Consider the following 17,674-nt stretch of genomic DNA (forward strand, 5'->3'; position numbering starts at 1 on the left):
ACACCATTGTAAATGCTGGAGACATTTGGGGTGGAGGTTGACAGCTTGTGACCGCCCAAGTAATAACCTTGTGACCCCCTGACAGGTCCCGACCCCCAGTCTGAGAACCCCTAGTATAGATTGTCACAGCTAGAAACTCCAAGGCTTGGGACTTTTAAAAGGAGACTGGACAAAACATTCAGTAAGGATTAGCCCTGCATTGGCAGGGAGATGGATTGAACCAGGATGATCACAGAGGGCTTTTTCCCCTGTAACTTCTATAATTCCATTCCACTCTCCGGGGAGTACAAATTCTGGTACGAAATACCTGGTACCTGGATCCCCTATTGCCTTGCACTGGGATTGGGAATTAGTGCCCTGACATGCAACTCCTCCTGTGGTGCCAGTTAGATCCTGCTGTTTGTACAGCTATTTGCAGGTGCCCTTGTGTTTAGCTGATCCTTTGGACTCAGTCCCTGAGTGTATCCCCATTAAACTGAGAACTAAACTGACACTTCTGTACTATCCTGCTGTGTGGATCCCAGTGTGCTTGTACTGTGAATTTTTGGCATGCACATGTGACTATATTTATCTCATTCTGGTAGTGCTACTTCCTTGGTGTGATAATGGCATTATGATAAGATGAATCCTGAAAATAGTGTCCTGGTGTGATAGTGGTCACTCTGTGCTGTTCATGTGAATCTTGCATTTTTGTATGCTGTGTTGTTGTAGCCCTGTTGTTCCCAGGAAATTAGAGCAACAAAAGGTGAGTGAGGTAATATCTTTTATTGGAGTAACTTTTGTTGGTGAGAGAGAGAGAGAAGCTTTGGAGCTTTCACAGAGTTCTTCTTCGTGAAGAAGAGTTCTGTGAAAGCTCAAAAGCTTGTCTCTCTCGCCAACAGAATCTGGTCCAATAAAATATATTACCTCACCCACCTTTTTTCTCTAATGTGTATAAATATGCTGAAAACAGCCTCCCCCCAAACTGGCAGAGGTGCTCGGAGGAGGGGGCGGAGAGGAACGAACAGTGGGCGAGGGGAGGAGCAGAGTGGGGGTGGGGACTAGGGAGGGCACCCCCCAGCAAAACCAAAAGTCAGCACCTATGCCTCCAGCCCCCTGCTGTGAGTACCCCATGACCTGAGCCCACACACCCAGCCCCCTTCCCTGACTCCTGCACCCCCACACATACCCAGTCCCCCATGCCCTGACTCCTGCACCCCTCCCCACATTCCCACCCCCACCCTGAGCACCAAATGGGAGCTGCTGCACCCCTCACATCAAACAGGAGCTGCCCAGGTAAGATTCCACATCCCCAACCCTGAGCCCCCTCCCTCAGTAACCCTAAATCCACTACTGGCGATCACATCACTTGGGCTGGGGATATTGTGTCAGCTGATCCCAACAGTCTCCAATCTACCTGGGCAGTACAGCAGACATGGCCCTGCCCACTAGCTCCTCTCCACTCCCTAGCCCACCCACTACTTGCTCCCCCCTGCTTAAGGCTTACTATTAAAAATGGTTGCTTGCCCCCCATCTCCCCACCCCCCCAAGACTTTTCTGGCAGCCCTGTTGCCAGGTATCCAGTGTTAGACTGGAAACTCTAGTAGAAAACGGGACCAGAGTGTCCAGTTAGCAGTGCTGACTGGAAAGTAAAAGTCCAGTTACAGGAGTAACCACATTAGCCTCTGCTCCTTCCACTCCCAACACCCACCTGTGAGGGCAGGAAGAGAACCTGTCTTGCTGCTGTGGGAGGAGGGGCAGTTCAGTGCAGAGAGAGAGAAGAAGAGAATAGGCTAGAACCAGGCGGTGTGGGGGGGGGGCAGAATAAAACATACATTGTATTTACAGCATCATTTTTCATGTTAGTCTTGCTTCAGATAAATAATTAGTATGTTACATAGCAAGCATTAATGTGAGTAACTTACTCAACCAAACCACTCTGGGTAGCTATTGTTAATAAAACCTGTGCAGCTATGTCTGTGTCAAAGACAATTTCTGTGTCGATCTCCTGTCTTTTACAATCATTCCCTGGGGGGGCCCACAAATATGTTTGGCATCGGGACCACAAATAGTTAATCTGTCCCCAGCAGCGGCCAGTATGTCCTTCGGCCTGCGCCGCTTCCTGCCTCCCATTGGCCTGGAGCAGTGAACCGCGGCCAGTGGGAGCCGCAATCGGCCGAACCTGCAGACACGGCAGGTAAACAAACTGGCCCGGCCCGGCCTGCCAGGGGCTTTCCCTACACAAGTGGCATCCCAAGTTTGGGAAACACTGCTGTACAGAATAATTAAAGTCTCATTCTGTGAATAATGTCCTCATGGGTGCTTTACTTCAGGTGACTTTGAAGCAATACTCCCCAATGAAAGTGGGTGCTTTTGAGCCCCATCTAAGACTGTTTGTAGAACTGCAGTACCGAAGGAGGTGACTGCTCTAGAGGCATGTAAGAAGGTATGGACCAAAGCCCACATGGTAGCTTTGCATATTTCTGCAGTGGACGTGTTCTTCATCAGGGCAATGGAAGTAGATTGTGGTTTAGCAGAATGCGCTATAACTAAGGCTGCGAGTCTATCATGGCTATCATGGAAGTCACGGATTCCATGTCTTTCCATGACCTTCATGACTTCTGCAGCGGTTGGTGCTGGCACAGGGGCTGCCTGAGCCAGGCAGCCCCTGAGCCGGCAGCAGCAGTCTGGGTGTGTGGGAGGGGGCTAAGGGCAGGGATTTGGGATGTGTGCTTACCTGGCGTGGGGCATCCCCCTGCAGGTCCTAGGGGCGAGGGGGTGGTCTTCGTGCTGCCTGCTGCTGGCACCTACAAGCCCCGCCCCTGCAGCTCCCGTTGACTGCGTTTCCTGGCCAATGGGAGCTGGGGCAGGCAGCACTTGTGACGGGAGCAGCAGAAGAGCTCCTGCCCTGGTTCCTACCTCTGCTGCCTAGGAGCTGCAGGGACGCGGAGCCAGGTAGGAAACCCCTGCCAGCCCCACCAACCCTCCCTACTCCAGTACCAGCAGGGGTCCCGGGTCACCTCCCTCAGCATCTGTGGTGTCCCCAGAGCGCCCCCCCCCCCACACAGCACCCACGACCCCCGTCTAAGTTTTAGTCACGGTGGGTATTTTTAGTAAAAGTCATGGACAAGTCATGGGCCCATGAATTTTTGTTTATGACCCGTGTCCTGTCTATGAGTTTTACAAAAATACCTATGACAAAAACATAGCCTTAGCTATAACCATAGGAGGGGGCTGGACATTTGCAGTGTTTTAGCAAGAGGGGATACAACCACAAACCCATTTGGAGAGAGCCTTTGGATCAAAACAGGGACCACTTTAATACTGGCCATGAAAGAGACAAACAGTCCTCAAGGGTTTAGTCCTTTCCAGATAGAAAGCCAACACTCTCCTGACATCCCAGGTGTGAAGAGTGGCATCTTCCGTAGTCAGATGAAATTTAGAATGAAAAATGACAGCTGAATGACCTGATTGATATGCAAGTCTGAGGTTACCTTGGGCAAAAAAAAGGGATGTGGCTGGTGAGGAAAGCAAGGATTTTAGAAATAGTATAGGGAGTGCAGCAACAGGATTTAGTGAGAAAGTGGATGTGATCAAAAAGGAAAGGGAAGAGTCATAGGAGCTTCAGAGGTGTGATCTCAATCTGTCCACAGTGATGGAGAACTGCAGCAAAGAATAGGGTTTAGTAGAAAATATAGAGAGTTCAGATTTTGTTTAGTTTAAGGAAGTAACATCCATGATGAGATGTTAGAGGACTAGCAAGAGATGCGAGACTGGCCAGGAAGAGAGAGGTCAATGGTGGACAGGTACATTTGAGAATTGTCAGCATAGCAGGGAATATGGCAGTGGTATACATAAAAACCTAAATAAACATTGAGTAAATCTGTGCAGTTTTCCTTGAAATAACAAAACATAGATTCTGTTAGTTTGCATCTGTTTCTTTCAGTAATGTGCACAGAACCATTGTTTATTTTTGTAATCATCAGTCCCATTGTATGTTATATTCCTAACATATTTATTTTTTTCTATATTTAGTTATCACAATTTTTTGTTTTGTTTTATTGTTTGTTTGTTTGTTTAGGTAGAATCTGTGTTGAGACAAGGACTTACTATATTAACTTGGTCATCTCTGACATTGGACAGTTTTTTTCAAGAAGTTGATGAAGTTATGAATATGTTTAAGCAGCTTTTGAAAAAGGTATGCATATTTGCCAAATTAATTAAAATGACATTTTTTGAAGAAATTTCAAATACACTTTCATTTGATCTTTGAATTTTTTCACAACAAAAAAAAACTTGTGCTCAGTTAATAATTTGATTTCTATTCATATGTAAGAAACTTCTTAGTTAAGATTAATATTAAATTCTTAAAATTTAGTGATAACCTTTTGCAACATTGAAATAGATCTCTGATTTTTTAAAGCAAATGTTGTTCACATGCATTTCTTTTGGAAGAATGATAAGGTCCTGCTAGTTTCTCCATATTTACATCCCTGCTACCGCCCTTAAAGCCTAGATTTTAGCCTCTTTTTGTCCAGTTGAGTTTGTATCAAGTCTCACTATTGTTTGTGACTAGCACTCTGTTTGCTTGTCATAACGGGTCTCTAATTTTTGTCAGTGCCCTCCCCTTCAGGTTTGAAGAGCAAGGTAAGTATTTCTTATTTCTCAGACCACTACTGGGGTAATTGTGCCAATCTACAGAGGCAACTGCATACTCCTTCGCTGCCCTTTCTAAGCTCCTCCTGCTGGACGTGGCCAATACTGCACTATCCCCAGTCATTGCCTTCATTGGTGAATGAGAAGTATCTTCAACTCTCCTTCTGGAGAACTGCTTTGATAACTTTGCCTAAGGTTGAGGAATTCCAACTTTTTGTCTAAGCCATTAAGAACAACTTGGGAACCCTGAATGTCCCAGTTGTATTCCAGCAGCTATTGAAGCTTCCTCCTCTCCAACAACTCTATTCATTGGCCTTGCCTGCATCTGTTATAGAAAAGAAGTCAGTTCAAGTGGAAGAGTGTGCAAAATCACATGACACTATCAGTTCTTCAGGTGGTTGCAGATGTGTATTCCACTCAGGCAGGGCAGCTTTAGGCACTGCGGGGCCCAATTCGAAAGAGCTGCCGCCGAAGACAGCAGCGGGACTTCGGCGGCAGCTCAATTGGCTGCTGGTGCCTTCGGCGGCGCGGCAGTGGAGGGTCCTTCTTCCACGACAGCGGTTGAGCTGCCGCTGAAGACAGCAGCGGGACTTCAGCGGCAGCTCTATTGGCTGGCAGTGCCTTCGACGGCACGTTAGCAGAGGATCCTTAGGGATGTTGCGGGGCCCTCTTAGGGGTGTGGAGCCCGATTCGAGGGAATCAGGTGAATCGCCCTAAAGCCGGCCTTGCACTCAGGTGTGTGTGCACCCAATGCACAGAAGCCAGAGAATTTTGCTTAGCAGTACTTGTAGGGGTGGCACTCTTGCCTTCTGGCCGCATAGCCCCTCCCCTGGCAATTTAAGAGCAGCATTGCCCCAACCATCCTCACTGCCCAGGGCTTGAGTTGGAATGCTCAGTGTGATTTTTACCTTATGCTATTTCACAGAGTTTTTTGTATATAGCTGTTAGTTGTAGTTAGTTTAGTGGTGTCTATAGGTTTAGTTTATTCAAAATGGTTGGATAGGATTTTGCCTGGTGTGATGCTCTCGCCAGCATTTAAACATTGCCCATCATGTGGGGTAGTTAGCTCTGATAATGCCCCTCCTCCCACACACACACTCAATGTTTATTGTGCCTTTGAGAAGGGCCCGTTAAAGAAAAGTCCTTCATCTGCAAGTCATTCAAAAAGAAAACACATGTGGACAGAGACTTATATTTGAAGCGGCACCCTCAGGAGCAGACCATGAAGCCTGTTTCAACACTGGCGATCTCTGAAGATTGTCAGGCCCCTCAGAAGGCATCTGAGCTGGCACAGGCTGTTATTAGGCCAAATTCGTATTCTTCTTCCTCACAGAAAAAAAAAAACAGTTCTTCCTCTGGTTCTCCTAGAAAAATTTATCACAAAATGGACTGGGGCCATTCCATAAGAACATATAACGTAAGAACATAAGAACGGCCATACGGGGTCAGACCGAACGTCCATCTAGCCCAGTATCCTGTCTACCGACAGTGACCAATGCCAGGTGCCCCAGAGAGAATGAACCTAACAGGCAATGATCAAGTGATCTCTCTTCTGCCATCCATCTCCATCCTCTGACAAACAGAGGCTAGGGACACCATTCCTTATCCGTCCTGGCTAATAGCCATTTATGGACTTAACCACCATGAATTTATCCGGTTCTCTTTTAAATGCTGTTATAATCCTAGCCTTCACAACCTCCTCAGGTAAGGAGTTCCACAAATTGACTGTGCGCTGCGTGAAGAGGAACTTCTTTTTATTTGTTTTAAACCTGAACTGGGAGATATTCCTCCTCCCCTTCCGAGAGGAGTGCAGACTTAGATTATGATTCGTCCCACATGCACAATAGAGCAGGGCTATTTGCTCTCTAGTGCAGAGGTGACTGGACTCTACCAATGACTCAGGTACCATCCGTGGGGCTTCCTCTGAGTCCAGTACCAACAACTTCAGTTTCAGCATTGACTGTTTCCACAGCAGTGGTGTATCAGGCTGCATCGGAGTTGCTTTGCCTGGCTGTTCCTGACCCTCCACTAATTGAGGAATGTTCAGCTGTGGAGGCTTCTTCAGTGTCCTTGGTGCTGTCTGGACTGGTTGCAGACCTGCCATTATTATTGGAATCTCTTTTGAACCTCTTCCAATTCAGGGTGCAGAGTTGAAGTCACCTGCCTTTTCGGTACTGAGAGACTTGTCAACACAGCTATTATCTTCAGTGCCAATGATGATCCCGGTGCATACTGCATCTATGGGTCCAGTGCCAGCTTCGACTTTGGCACCAATGTCTGCTTTTACTGAGTGTGAGTATGAGGTCTGTGTTAGTGGTTAAAGCCAGTGATGAGCCGTCAAAATATTAACAACTGGTTCCCTCCTCACCCCACGAAGGGGTCATGCCTCCCCCGGGACTTCTGCCCCATCCAACCACCCACGTTCCTTGACAGCCCCCCCGGGACTCCTGCCCCATCCACCCCCCTTCCCTGCCCCTTGCCGCCCCATCCAACCCCTCCTCTCATTCCTGATGGCCCCCCGCCGGAACCCCTGCCCCATCCAACCACCTCTTCTCTGTGTCTCCTGACTGCCCCTGGAACCCCTGCCCCTGTCTGCCCCCCACCGCCCCATCCAACCCCTGCTCCTTCCTGACTGCCCCCCCGGGACCCTTGCCCCCATTCAATCCCCCAATCCCCCTGCTCCCTGCCCTCTGACCGCCCCGACACTAATCCACCACCTCCAACTCCCCTGCTCTCTATCCAACACCCCCTCCCTGCTCCCTGCCTGGAGGTGGGGGCTGGGCCGGGGCCGGGCTGGGCCGCTCAGCCGGAGTTGGGATCGGAGCCGGGTCACTCGGCCAGGGCCGGAGTCGAGGTGCCCAGCTGACTGGGACCGGGACTGGGTCGGAGCCGTGCCTCTCGGCTATCCCAGGGGCCAGGCCGGGCCGGAGCCGCACCGCCCAGCTGGCCAAAATCGGGTCTGAGCTGAAGCCGCACTGCCTGGCTGAGATTGGGACTGGGCCGGAGCTGCGCCGGCCAGGGATGGGGTCAGGGGCCAGGCTGGAGCCATGCGGCGCCTGGATCCCTTCTTGTGCCCCTGCCTTCTTGCCACAGATCACCTGCAGGAAGCCGCTGCTTCCTTCTCAGCCCTCCCAGGCTTCCCGTGCGAACAGCTGATTGGCGGGAAGCCGGGGAGGGGGAGGAGAAACCAGGGGAGCATTCAGGAAAGGAGGCAGAGGCTGAATGAGGTGAGCTGGGGTTGGGGAAAGGGCAGGGAGCTGCTGGGGCTTTTGTTAAATTTAAAAGCCCTTTTCGAACCAGATGTCCCTTGTGAGACAACCGGTTTTAAAAGGGCTTCTAAATTTAAAAACCAGTTCCCGCCAACCGGTGGGAACCGACTCCAGGTCACCACTGGTTAAAGCACCAACTGCTTTACCGTTGTCAGTACTGATGCATCCTGTAAGCTGAACTTTGGATAAGGCTGGATGTTTGTTGGACTGGTGGCTCCTTCATTGCCTATGGACTACTCTGGAGATTCCTCAGGGTTAGGCTTGGAGACATCTTCCTCCTCTCCCTCGCCTTCTCAGTATCGCTCTCAAAAGTTGTTGAGTCTTCCAGGGGATCACCACTGGTACCAAGATTGGCACCACATGCAGAATGTAATACAGATCTGCATTAACGTCTCAAAGAACAGCAGTTATCGTACAGGTAACTAACAGTTTTTTGCTGTGATAGGGCACTTTTGACTCAACTGCCCCCTCCACATGTACAGAGAAAGTAGTGGTCTGGGTTGGTCTCTGTGTATTTAATCTTGTGGGATGCTCCCCATCAGTGCTGCAGAGTTTCAGTGACCTTCTGCAAAACTGCCCTTTGGGCTTGCTCAGAGAAGTATATATTAGTTTTGGAAGACTTGCCTTGTGAAGGTCATGAATTCTTCAGTTTAAAGACTGATGAGTCTCTGCATAGTAGCCAGACATCAGTCCTAGACACACCCCCCCAAAAAAGGGAAAAGCTGAGGTGGTATTAAATTGATAAAGAATTAAAGGCTAGGAATAGAATTATTGCCAGTCAACATGATTATATGAAAAATAAGTCTTGTCAAATAATCTTGATTTCATTCTTTGATGAGATTACAAATTTGTTTGGTAAGGTAACTGCATAGATGTAATATACTTAGACTTGTATAAGGAATTTGACTTAATACTGCACAACATTCTTGTTAAAATTTAGCACACATTAAATAGATCAAAAACTGGCTAACTGACACATTTTAGAAAGTAGTTGACATTGGGGAGCCATCATTAAATTGGAGTGTGCTTTGATTGCTTGCATATGTCCATTACACTATAGTTGAATGTGTGCCTTGAGGACCAGTGCTGGGGAGTTTTCTCTGATGGTACCTATAAGGGCAGCACCGCTCATTGCCAAGCTCCTTGTGCTGCAAGTAAGAGTATAAAGGTCTGAGTCCATCTTTCAGTTCCGTCTTTCCATCTGTCATCAGAGCATTTGTGTTCTTTATGAACAAATACTTGATCTACCTAGAGCTGCTCAAAAGTCTTTTGACTTTTATTTTTTTCTTTATTAATTGTATAGTTCTATGTTTATTTCTTTTTATTTGGCCCTTTTTTGGGGATTTTTTCATTGTTGTGGGTCTCTAGACCCTGCCTGGTACTGGGAAACCTGTGCCAAGGTCCCCAGAGTTCAAACCTTTCGTAGGCTGGCCTCAAAAATGCATACAGAAGTCAGCATTCAGTTCCTCGAAGTCTAGGGTGTGGGTATCTGTGAAGTTTTCTGGGGTACCCAAAGTTGCAAGACAATTCATACCACTCCCCCTTAGCATGAGAAAACCTTGTCTGTGCCTGCCAGGAGGTCAGCTTTCCAACTCCAGTGGCCACAGTTAACACAAATACTCCCCTGTAGGCCTTTGCAGGCCCTGCTGTCTCTCTGCATGTTAGTGACAGGCAGATTACAACTGCTGAGACCTCTGAATGTCTTCCAAGAGGGTCCAGTCCCTGTTCCATTGGACATTCATATTATTCACAGATACGCTGCTTCCAAAGAAACAGTACACCCCAGCTGACCAGTTCCACCCCAGATCACTACTCTGTTTAACACACAGCACTTACATGTGTTTATGCGGAAATCAAGTGTAAATGTATTTAACATAGCATAGAGAGTCAAGTAATAGCACATAGAAGTATTGGAAACAAATGGTTATACATCAAATCATTATGCATTCTAGAGCCTAGACTTTATTAACAGGATACTTCCATGTCTAATAAAAGATTGCTCACCAGTGCTTTACAATAAGGCTGGCTGTGACCCCCTTTTCATAAGACAAACATGCTGTTAGGTTGCCTTCTTAGTGAAGGATCCTGTGTGTTTCTTTGCATGCCCTGATACACCAGACTAATCTTAATCATAAACAGGACACCCCCCAGCTGAGTGTTTTTTTCCTATAGGTTTTCTCTCTTGTAGATTTCCCAATTTTTTGATTGATATCTGGCTTTGTTTGCAAACAGGCATCCATTGTAAGGCGTACAGTACAGAATATACACATAGCCAGAGAGATACATATCCGTTACCATCTGCCTGAAAGGAACATGTCCAAAGTCAGTGACCTCTTAGTGATCTGCCTTTCCTCCCATACTTTAAGAACATACTTTTTCATATAGATACACAATTACTTAAATATTGTCCATACATACATTTCACAGTGATTATGATGATCGTTGACTTATTGGCTCTCATTAGAGACCTCACATGCTACCCATTTGTGGACAATTATTACTCCTGGGGGAACTTTGTGCCACTGCACAAGTGCAGAATTCATGTCCTCCACAGGTTTTACCCTTTCTTGAGAGAATAACTGATTCATAGGCTCCTTCTGGGCAGCGGTCCCAACCAGGCGCATCTGGTCCAAGTGTACGGAGCTGCCGGGGGAGATGTAAATCACTGACTCGGGGCGGGGTGGGACTGGGCATGAATGTAAGACTCTGTCCCTCTTGCTTGCTATTGCAGTGCGCCAGGAATCCGGGGGGGTCAGGGCTGAGGATGACCCGGCCAGTGGCTGCTACTGTGTGCCAGACTTCAGCTGCTAGTCCCGGATGGGCTGGGGAGGTTGGGACTTCCTCTTCCTTTGCATGGGCCCTCCTGAGGCTGGGTGAGACCCACCCTGGGAACCTCCCCCCGCTGCAGGAAGCTCCACACCTGCACCCTCCAACTTTCTGTCCCCATCACTCCCCAGCCACAGGGGGAAGGGGTCACTGTACAGGGAGCTGTGCTATTGTCCACTCAACACACATGCATCCAACCCCACCCCCAACACACATCCAGTTCCCTGCCAACCCCCACCCCCTGCATCCAGGTGCCCCCCCAGACTCCCTCACCAAGCCCCACTCTCTCCACTCTTCTCTCCTGTTGCCCTTCTAATCTATTGTCTGCAACAATTTCAGTTCTAGTCCAGTGACTGTATAGTGACATGCTGAGTATTACTTAGTCATGCCAGTTAGTGAGACCCCAATCTGGTAAAATATTAGTTTCAATGGGGTTACTCAGGTGCTGAACTTTATGCACATATTTAAGTGCTGTGCCAGATCATGGCCTAACTTCACTCCTAAGGATATGCCACCCTTTAGGGTATGTTTACACAGCAAAGAAAAACACATGTCTGGCCTGTCCCAGCCAACTCAGGCTCGCAGGGTTTGGGCTGCAGGGATGATTCACTGCTGTGTAGACTTCTGGACTGCGACTGGAACCCAGGCTCTAAGACCCTGCAGAGTGGGAGGGTCCCAGAGCTAAAGCTCTAGTCTTAGCCCGAAAGTCCCACAGTCCCAGCAGCCTGAGCCCCACAAGCCTGAGTCAGCTGGCATAGGCCACCATGCTTTTTCTTTGCTGTGTAGGCATACCCTTAAAGTCTTCTTTGCTTAACATACACGAAAATATTAGTATTGTCATCTGCTCTGTGGAGCCATATAGATGCGCTAATATGCCTAGTATGGAATCTATTTGTCAAAAAACATTTCCTGAATCTTTTTTGTTGTCTGTATTGTATTGACATAAACTACCAAAATAATTGAAAACGGCATGATTATATTGTGTTATTTTGACAAATAAAATATGCAGAATTCTGCAGAGTTTTTAATTTTTGGTGCAGAATTCCCTCAGGAGTATATTATGCATATGTCTGATGCAGAGGATCCCTGAAAGTTCCCTGTGTGCCTCCTGTGCCTTCTGCCAGCTGGCACCAAGAAGTCTTTGCATCACAGACCCATTCCACAGAGGATCCATCAGGTAATAAAAGTAAAGCATGCTCTTTGGCTTACTGCTTGCTGGTACTGACTCATTCAGAGAGACCTTAATCTTTGACTCTGGTGCCCTCTCAGGGACTGTCGAGTCTGGCTACTTCTTTGATGCCAACAGAGCAGTCTTTCCTGATCACTGCAAGTCAGCAGCCCTATTGGTACCGACTACACCACAGGTTTAGACTGTGGGTAGAGACTTAATATACCTGTTGGTACTGCTATTGTCTTTGCCTCAGGGTGAAGAATCTTATCTGGCAACTAAAGTAGCCTTCTAGATCATCTGCACTGGGTTGCTTGACCATGGCACCAACTTCCTCTGAGTTGGTACTATCCCTTCCACAGGACCGTCTCCAGATCCCACACACCACATGTTACTGACAGCCAGGAAAATGTGCATGCTGTCCGCGGTACCATGCTCATGGCATAGGTACGGTTCAAGGTCTCCAAGGACCCCCTCAGCACCACACCATCCTGGATCTCTAGGTACTCAGAGTTGTGATCAGACTCTGAAGATGACTCATATTCCCTGGTATTTATAGCCTAGGGCTCACTCATGTCATTGCTCTCATTACATGTCTTTGAGAAGAATTTGTCCAGAAATTGGAACTCATGGGCCATACAAGCCAGGAGCCTGGTACACTATCAGTCCCCAGTGGCCCTATTGTTTTCCTTGTGGGATGCCTCCAGCACCCACCTGTACACTGCCTTACATGACTAGATCTTTTCCTATCAGCTCAGAGAGGCTGATAACAGTTCGTACCAATCAGACTTCTGATGCCCATGTACTCAGCTCACCACTGCTGGCTCTGGAACATCTGCCAGTTCAGCCGGTACCAGTACTGGAAGACCAACCCAGAGAGTCATTTCTCTTGCCTCCATTTCACATCTCTTCTTCGTCATGTTGAGGCCCTGATACCAGAGACATCATCCTGGGGCATAGTACCAGATGACTTTGAAGGATATCAGGAATTACTCAGGAGAATGGCAACCTCTCTGGACAGCCAAATGGAGCTTGTAGAGGTTAATATACACAAGATCTCCTGCTCACTGCAGAAGGGAAGGTAACCCTGCCAATAAAAGATGCTATCATTCATGCAGCCAAAATGATCTGGCAGACCCCTTCCTCCATTTCTTTGGTGGCCAAATGAATGGAATGGAAATACCAGGTTCCATCCCAGAGTTTGAGCAATTCTGTCTACACCTCCCCCCCCCCTCCAGCTTATTGGAGTGGCCGCAGTGAATGAGAGATGTCATCAGGGCAGGAATAAGGCTACCCCCAAAGACAAAGATGCAAAAAAGCATGACCTTTTTGTCAGAAAAGAAAATTATTCCCTGGCAAATCTAAGACTCTGGAATTGCCAAACATCATACCCTGTTGTCACAGTATGACTTCTCCAATTGGGAAGCCATATCCCACTTTGTCACCAAGCTGTCTGTTGCTCATTGCTGAGGGATGCTGTCAGGGTTCCCTCCCCAGTCCGAACTTTAGGGTACAGATGTGGGGACCCGCATGAAGACCCCCTAAGTTTATTTCTACCAGCTTAGGTTAAAAACTCCCCAAGGCACAAACTTTTTCTTATATCTTGGATTAAGTAACGCTGCTGCCACTAAGTGATTTAAACAACCATTTAGGGAGGGCCACTTGGAGCTCCACCTTCCCTAATTATCGCCTCCAAGTCCCTACATCCCTTTTCCTGGGAAGGCTTGAGAATAATCCCCTCACCAATTGGTACAGGTGAACACGGACCCAAACCCTTAGATCTTAAAACAATGAAAAATCAATCAGGTTCTTAAAAGAATTTTAATTAAAGAAAAGGTAAAGGAATCACCTCTGTAAAATCGGGATGGTAAGTACTTTACAGAATAACAAAAGTCTCAAGAACATAGAGGATCTCCCCTCTAGGCAAAACCTTAAAGTACAAAACCTGGGATAAACCTCCCTCCTCCTACAAAGAAAATCACAAGCCAAAATAAAAGTAAGCTAACACATTCCTTCGCTAGTACTTACTAATACTAATGGAGTTGGATTGCTTGCTTTCTTGTTCTGTCTCTGGCAAGCACACAGAACAGACAGACATAGCCTTTCTCCCGTCCCCCAGATTTGAAAGTGTCTTGTCCCCTTTTGGTCAGATGTCAGCTAGGCTACCTGAGCTTCTTAACCCTTTACAGGGTAAAGAGGGATTTTATGCTACCTTTAGCTGTATGTTTATGACAGATGTCTTGGCCCACGTTCAGCATTTCAAGCTTCCCTGGACGTGGTGGACTCTGCTGCCAGTGCCATGGTGACAGTTGTAATGATGCACTGATCCTCCTGGTTGCATACTGTTCAAAACAAAGAACAATCCTTTCTCATGCTCTATCTTGTTTTGATTTAATAAGTCAATGATATTTATAACTAATTTATCACTACTAGGGTCATCTGTGACCACAATTAGATCTTAATGCTTAGACTTCAATCCATACCTAATTGTTTTGCTGATATATTGATTATAGAACACACCTGCTATACCACGTGTCTTGTCTATTTTGTCATTTATTAAGTTAATCAATTACAGATCATTTATGGGCATCCTTTATCAGTTACACATTTTGTCCACTAACACATACATCTGTAGTAATGTAACCCTTCTGTCAGGTGGAGTTGGCAGCAACAAGGACCAGGTTCAATATCTAGGGTTTTCTCTTAACAATATAAAACAGAACCGGCTCAAGCCCCTATCCAGTAATCTGGGAAAACTTACCACCAGCCTGGATTTCTCTTGTAAGCAATATTTCCTCACTCACAAGCACTGAGTCTGTGTATAACAAAAGAGAAGCTTTATTAAAAGGGAAAGGAAGCCCAGCATTAATGTAGGGGAAAAATGGTTACTAACCTTTCCATAACTCTTGTTCTTTGAGATATATTGCGCATGTGCATTTCATGTAGGTGGGTGTGCATTCCAGGCACAGTTGCCAGATTTTTTTCTTCTAGTGGTATCCATCGGGTCTGCTCCAGTGTCCTCTGGTGCTGTATGTTCATAGTGCTGGTATAAAGGGCTCTGCTGACCCAACTCCCCTTCAGTTTCTTCTTACTGACTGCCTCTGATAAGGGGGTTTGGGGGCTTGGTTTTGGAATGGATATGTGCAACACATCTTGAAGAACAACAGTTATGAATGTTAGTAACTATTTTTTCTTCTTCAAGTGCTTGCACATGTCCATTCCAAGGTAGGTGACTCAAGAAATTGTACAGCAGATGGGTGTGGAGTTCAAGGACAGGCTGACTGCAAGACTGCATGTGTACCAACAACAAGGTTGCTGCTCTGAAGATGTCCTCAATAGGGACTTGCACTACGAAGTCAGCAGAGGAGGCCTGAGCTGTCAGATTAGCTGTGGGCAAGATGTTTGTTAGTTCATAATATGCTCAGATGCATGAAGTAATCCAAGATGAGATTCTCTGTGTGGAGAATTGTCTCTGCTATTGCTATGAACAGCTGAGTAGATCTGCGGAATGGTTTGGTCCTTTGTATATAGAAAAGTAGGGCCTATCTAACATCCAGAGAGTGAAAGCACTGTTCCTCTCTCTTCGCATGTGGTTTAGGGTAGAATACCATCAGGAAGATTGGAATTGTGAGGCCATAGTATCTACATGATATAACATGATTACATGGGTGGAAGTTGGAGCTAGAGAAATTCAGACTCGAATTTAGGCATAATTTTTTGACAGTATGTGTAATTAGATCTAGGGATCATAGTGGACCACAAGCTAAATATGAGTCAACAGTGTGATACTGTTGCAAAAAAAGCAAACGTGATTCTGGGATGCATTAACAGGTGTGTTGTAAACAAGACACGAGAAAGTCAATTCCTTACCGCTCTACTCTGCGCTGGTTAGGCCCTCAACTGGAGTATTGTGCCAGTTCTGGCACCGCATTTCAAGAAGGATGTGGAGAAAACTGGAGAGGGTCTCAAGAAGAGGCAGCAAGAATGATAAAGTTGAGAACATGACGCTATGAGGAAGGCTGAGAGAACTGGGTTTATTTAGTGGAAAAGAGAAGACTGAGAGGGGACATGATAGCATTTTCGGTAATCTAAAAGGGTGTTCATCGGAGGAGGGGAAAAACTTGTCACCTTAGCCTCTAATGATGAGCAAAAGAAGCAAATGGGCTTAACTGCAGCAAGGGAGCTTTAGGCAGGAACATTAGGAAAAGTTTCCTAACTGTCCAGGGTAAGTTAATACACTGGAATTAAATTGCCTAGGGAGGGTTTGTGGAATCTCCACTCTGGAGATATTTTAAGCGTAGGTTAGATAAATGTCTATCAGGGATGGTCTAGACAGTATTTGGTCCTGCCATGAGGGCAGGGGACTGGACTCGATGACCTCTCGAGGTCCCTTCCAGTCCTAGAGTCTATGAATCTATGAATTAATAATTGCAACAATTTACCAGTGGTTGTGGTGGATTCTCCATCACTGACAATATGGAGATGAAGATTGGATGTTTTTCTAAAAGATATGTCCTCAGAATTATTTAGGGAAGTTCCAGGGCCTGTGTTATACATCAGGTTAGACAAGATGATCACAATGGTCCCTTCAGATCTTGGAATTTATGACTCTATCAAAGATCCAGTCTATAGTTCTTAACATGATCATCAAACTAGCTGCTTCCTTCCTGATGCAGCAGGTGCTGATTCAGATGACAAAGAAAGCCTCTTCCTGGAGTACCACGGCTTTTTCTTAGGTGGTTTATTAGATTTTGATACAGCTTCTGGACCTGAAGAAAGACTTCCTCTTTCTGGCAGATGTGCAAAGTGCAAGGAACTGCAATTTTGTCCTGGAGTCATCTCCAGTATTCATAGATTCAGATTGTTTAAGCAAGAGGGAACTGTGGTCCCAAAATCTTTTTCAGAGTCACTGCTTCTGAGGATAGAATCCCCAGTCCTGTAAGTAGGCCCAAATGCTTTGTTCCTGGAAGTATACATTTACATTTAACCATATTAAAATATATATTGTTTGCTTGTGCTCAGTTTACCAAGCAGTCTTTATCACTTTGAATCAGTGTCTTGTCCTCTTCTTTATTTACCATTCCTCCAATTTTTGTGTCATTTGCAAACTTTATCGCTGATGATATGTTTTCCTCCATGTCATTGATAAAAATGTTAAATAGCGTAAGGCCAAGAACCAATCCCTTTGGGACCCCACGAGAAACAGTCATGCTCGATGATTCCCCATTCACAGTTATATTTTGAGACCTATCAGTTAGTCAGTTTTTAAACAATTGAATGTGTGCCAGGTAAATTTTATATCATTCTAGTTTTTTAATCCAAACATTGTGCATCATCAAGTCAAATTCCTTATAGAAGTCTAAGTATATTATGTCAACACTTTTACCTTTATCAATCAAACTTGTAATCTCATCAAGATATTCAAGTTAGTTTGGTGACATCTATTTTCCATAAATGCATGTTGATTTGAATTAATTACATTATCCTTGTTTAATTCTTCATTAATGAAGTCCCATATTAGTAGCTTCATTATCTTGCCTAGGATCGACATCCAGCTAAGATGGCCTGTAATTAACTAGGTCATCTCATTTACCCTGCCTTCACTTCCCTTCTAAACCAGGTTGATTTTTTAACGAGCGTAGCCTTCTTCCTCAGTTGTAGGACTGTGGCTTTTTGGGCATCTAGTAAGGTGTTCTTAATGATTCCCAATTACCATTACAATTCTTCTGATTAAATTCTCCCAAATGATTTGGCTCATAATTGTTTTCAGCTTTAT

The 17,674-nt window shown here is 46.1% G+C and overlaps 1 protein-coding gene across 1 annotated transcript in view; it reads left to right on the forward strand.

The window, feature by feature from the left end:
• The window catches only part of DNAH8 (dynein axonemal heavy chain 8), a 621,721-nt gene that overhangs the window by 178,872 nt on the left and 425,175 nt on the right, over positions 1-17,674 (forward strand). Inside the window, exon 21 of the mRNA XM_075064269.1 lies at positions 4,061-4,177. Within this exon, the coding sequence (XP_074920370.1) occupies positions 4,061-4,177 (117 nt within the window). The remainder of the gene's footprint in view (positions 1-4,060; positions 4,178-17,674) is intronic.

This window comes from Chelonoidis abingdonii, chromosome 3 (genome assembly GCF_003597395.2).
Source record: "Chelonoidis abingdonii isolate Lonesome George chromosome 3, CheloAbing_2.0, whole genome shotgun sequence".
In the NCBI taxonomy this organism is placed as follows: domain Eukaryota; kingdom Metazoa; phylum Chordata; order Testudines; family Testudinidae; genus Chelonoidis; species Chelonoidis abingdonii.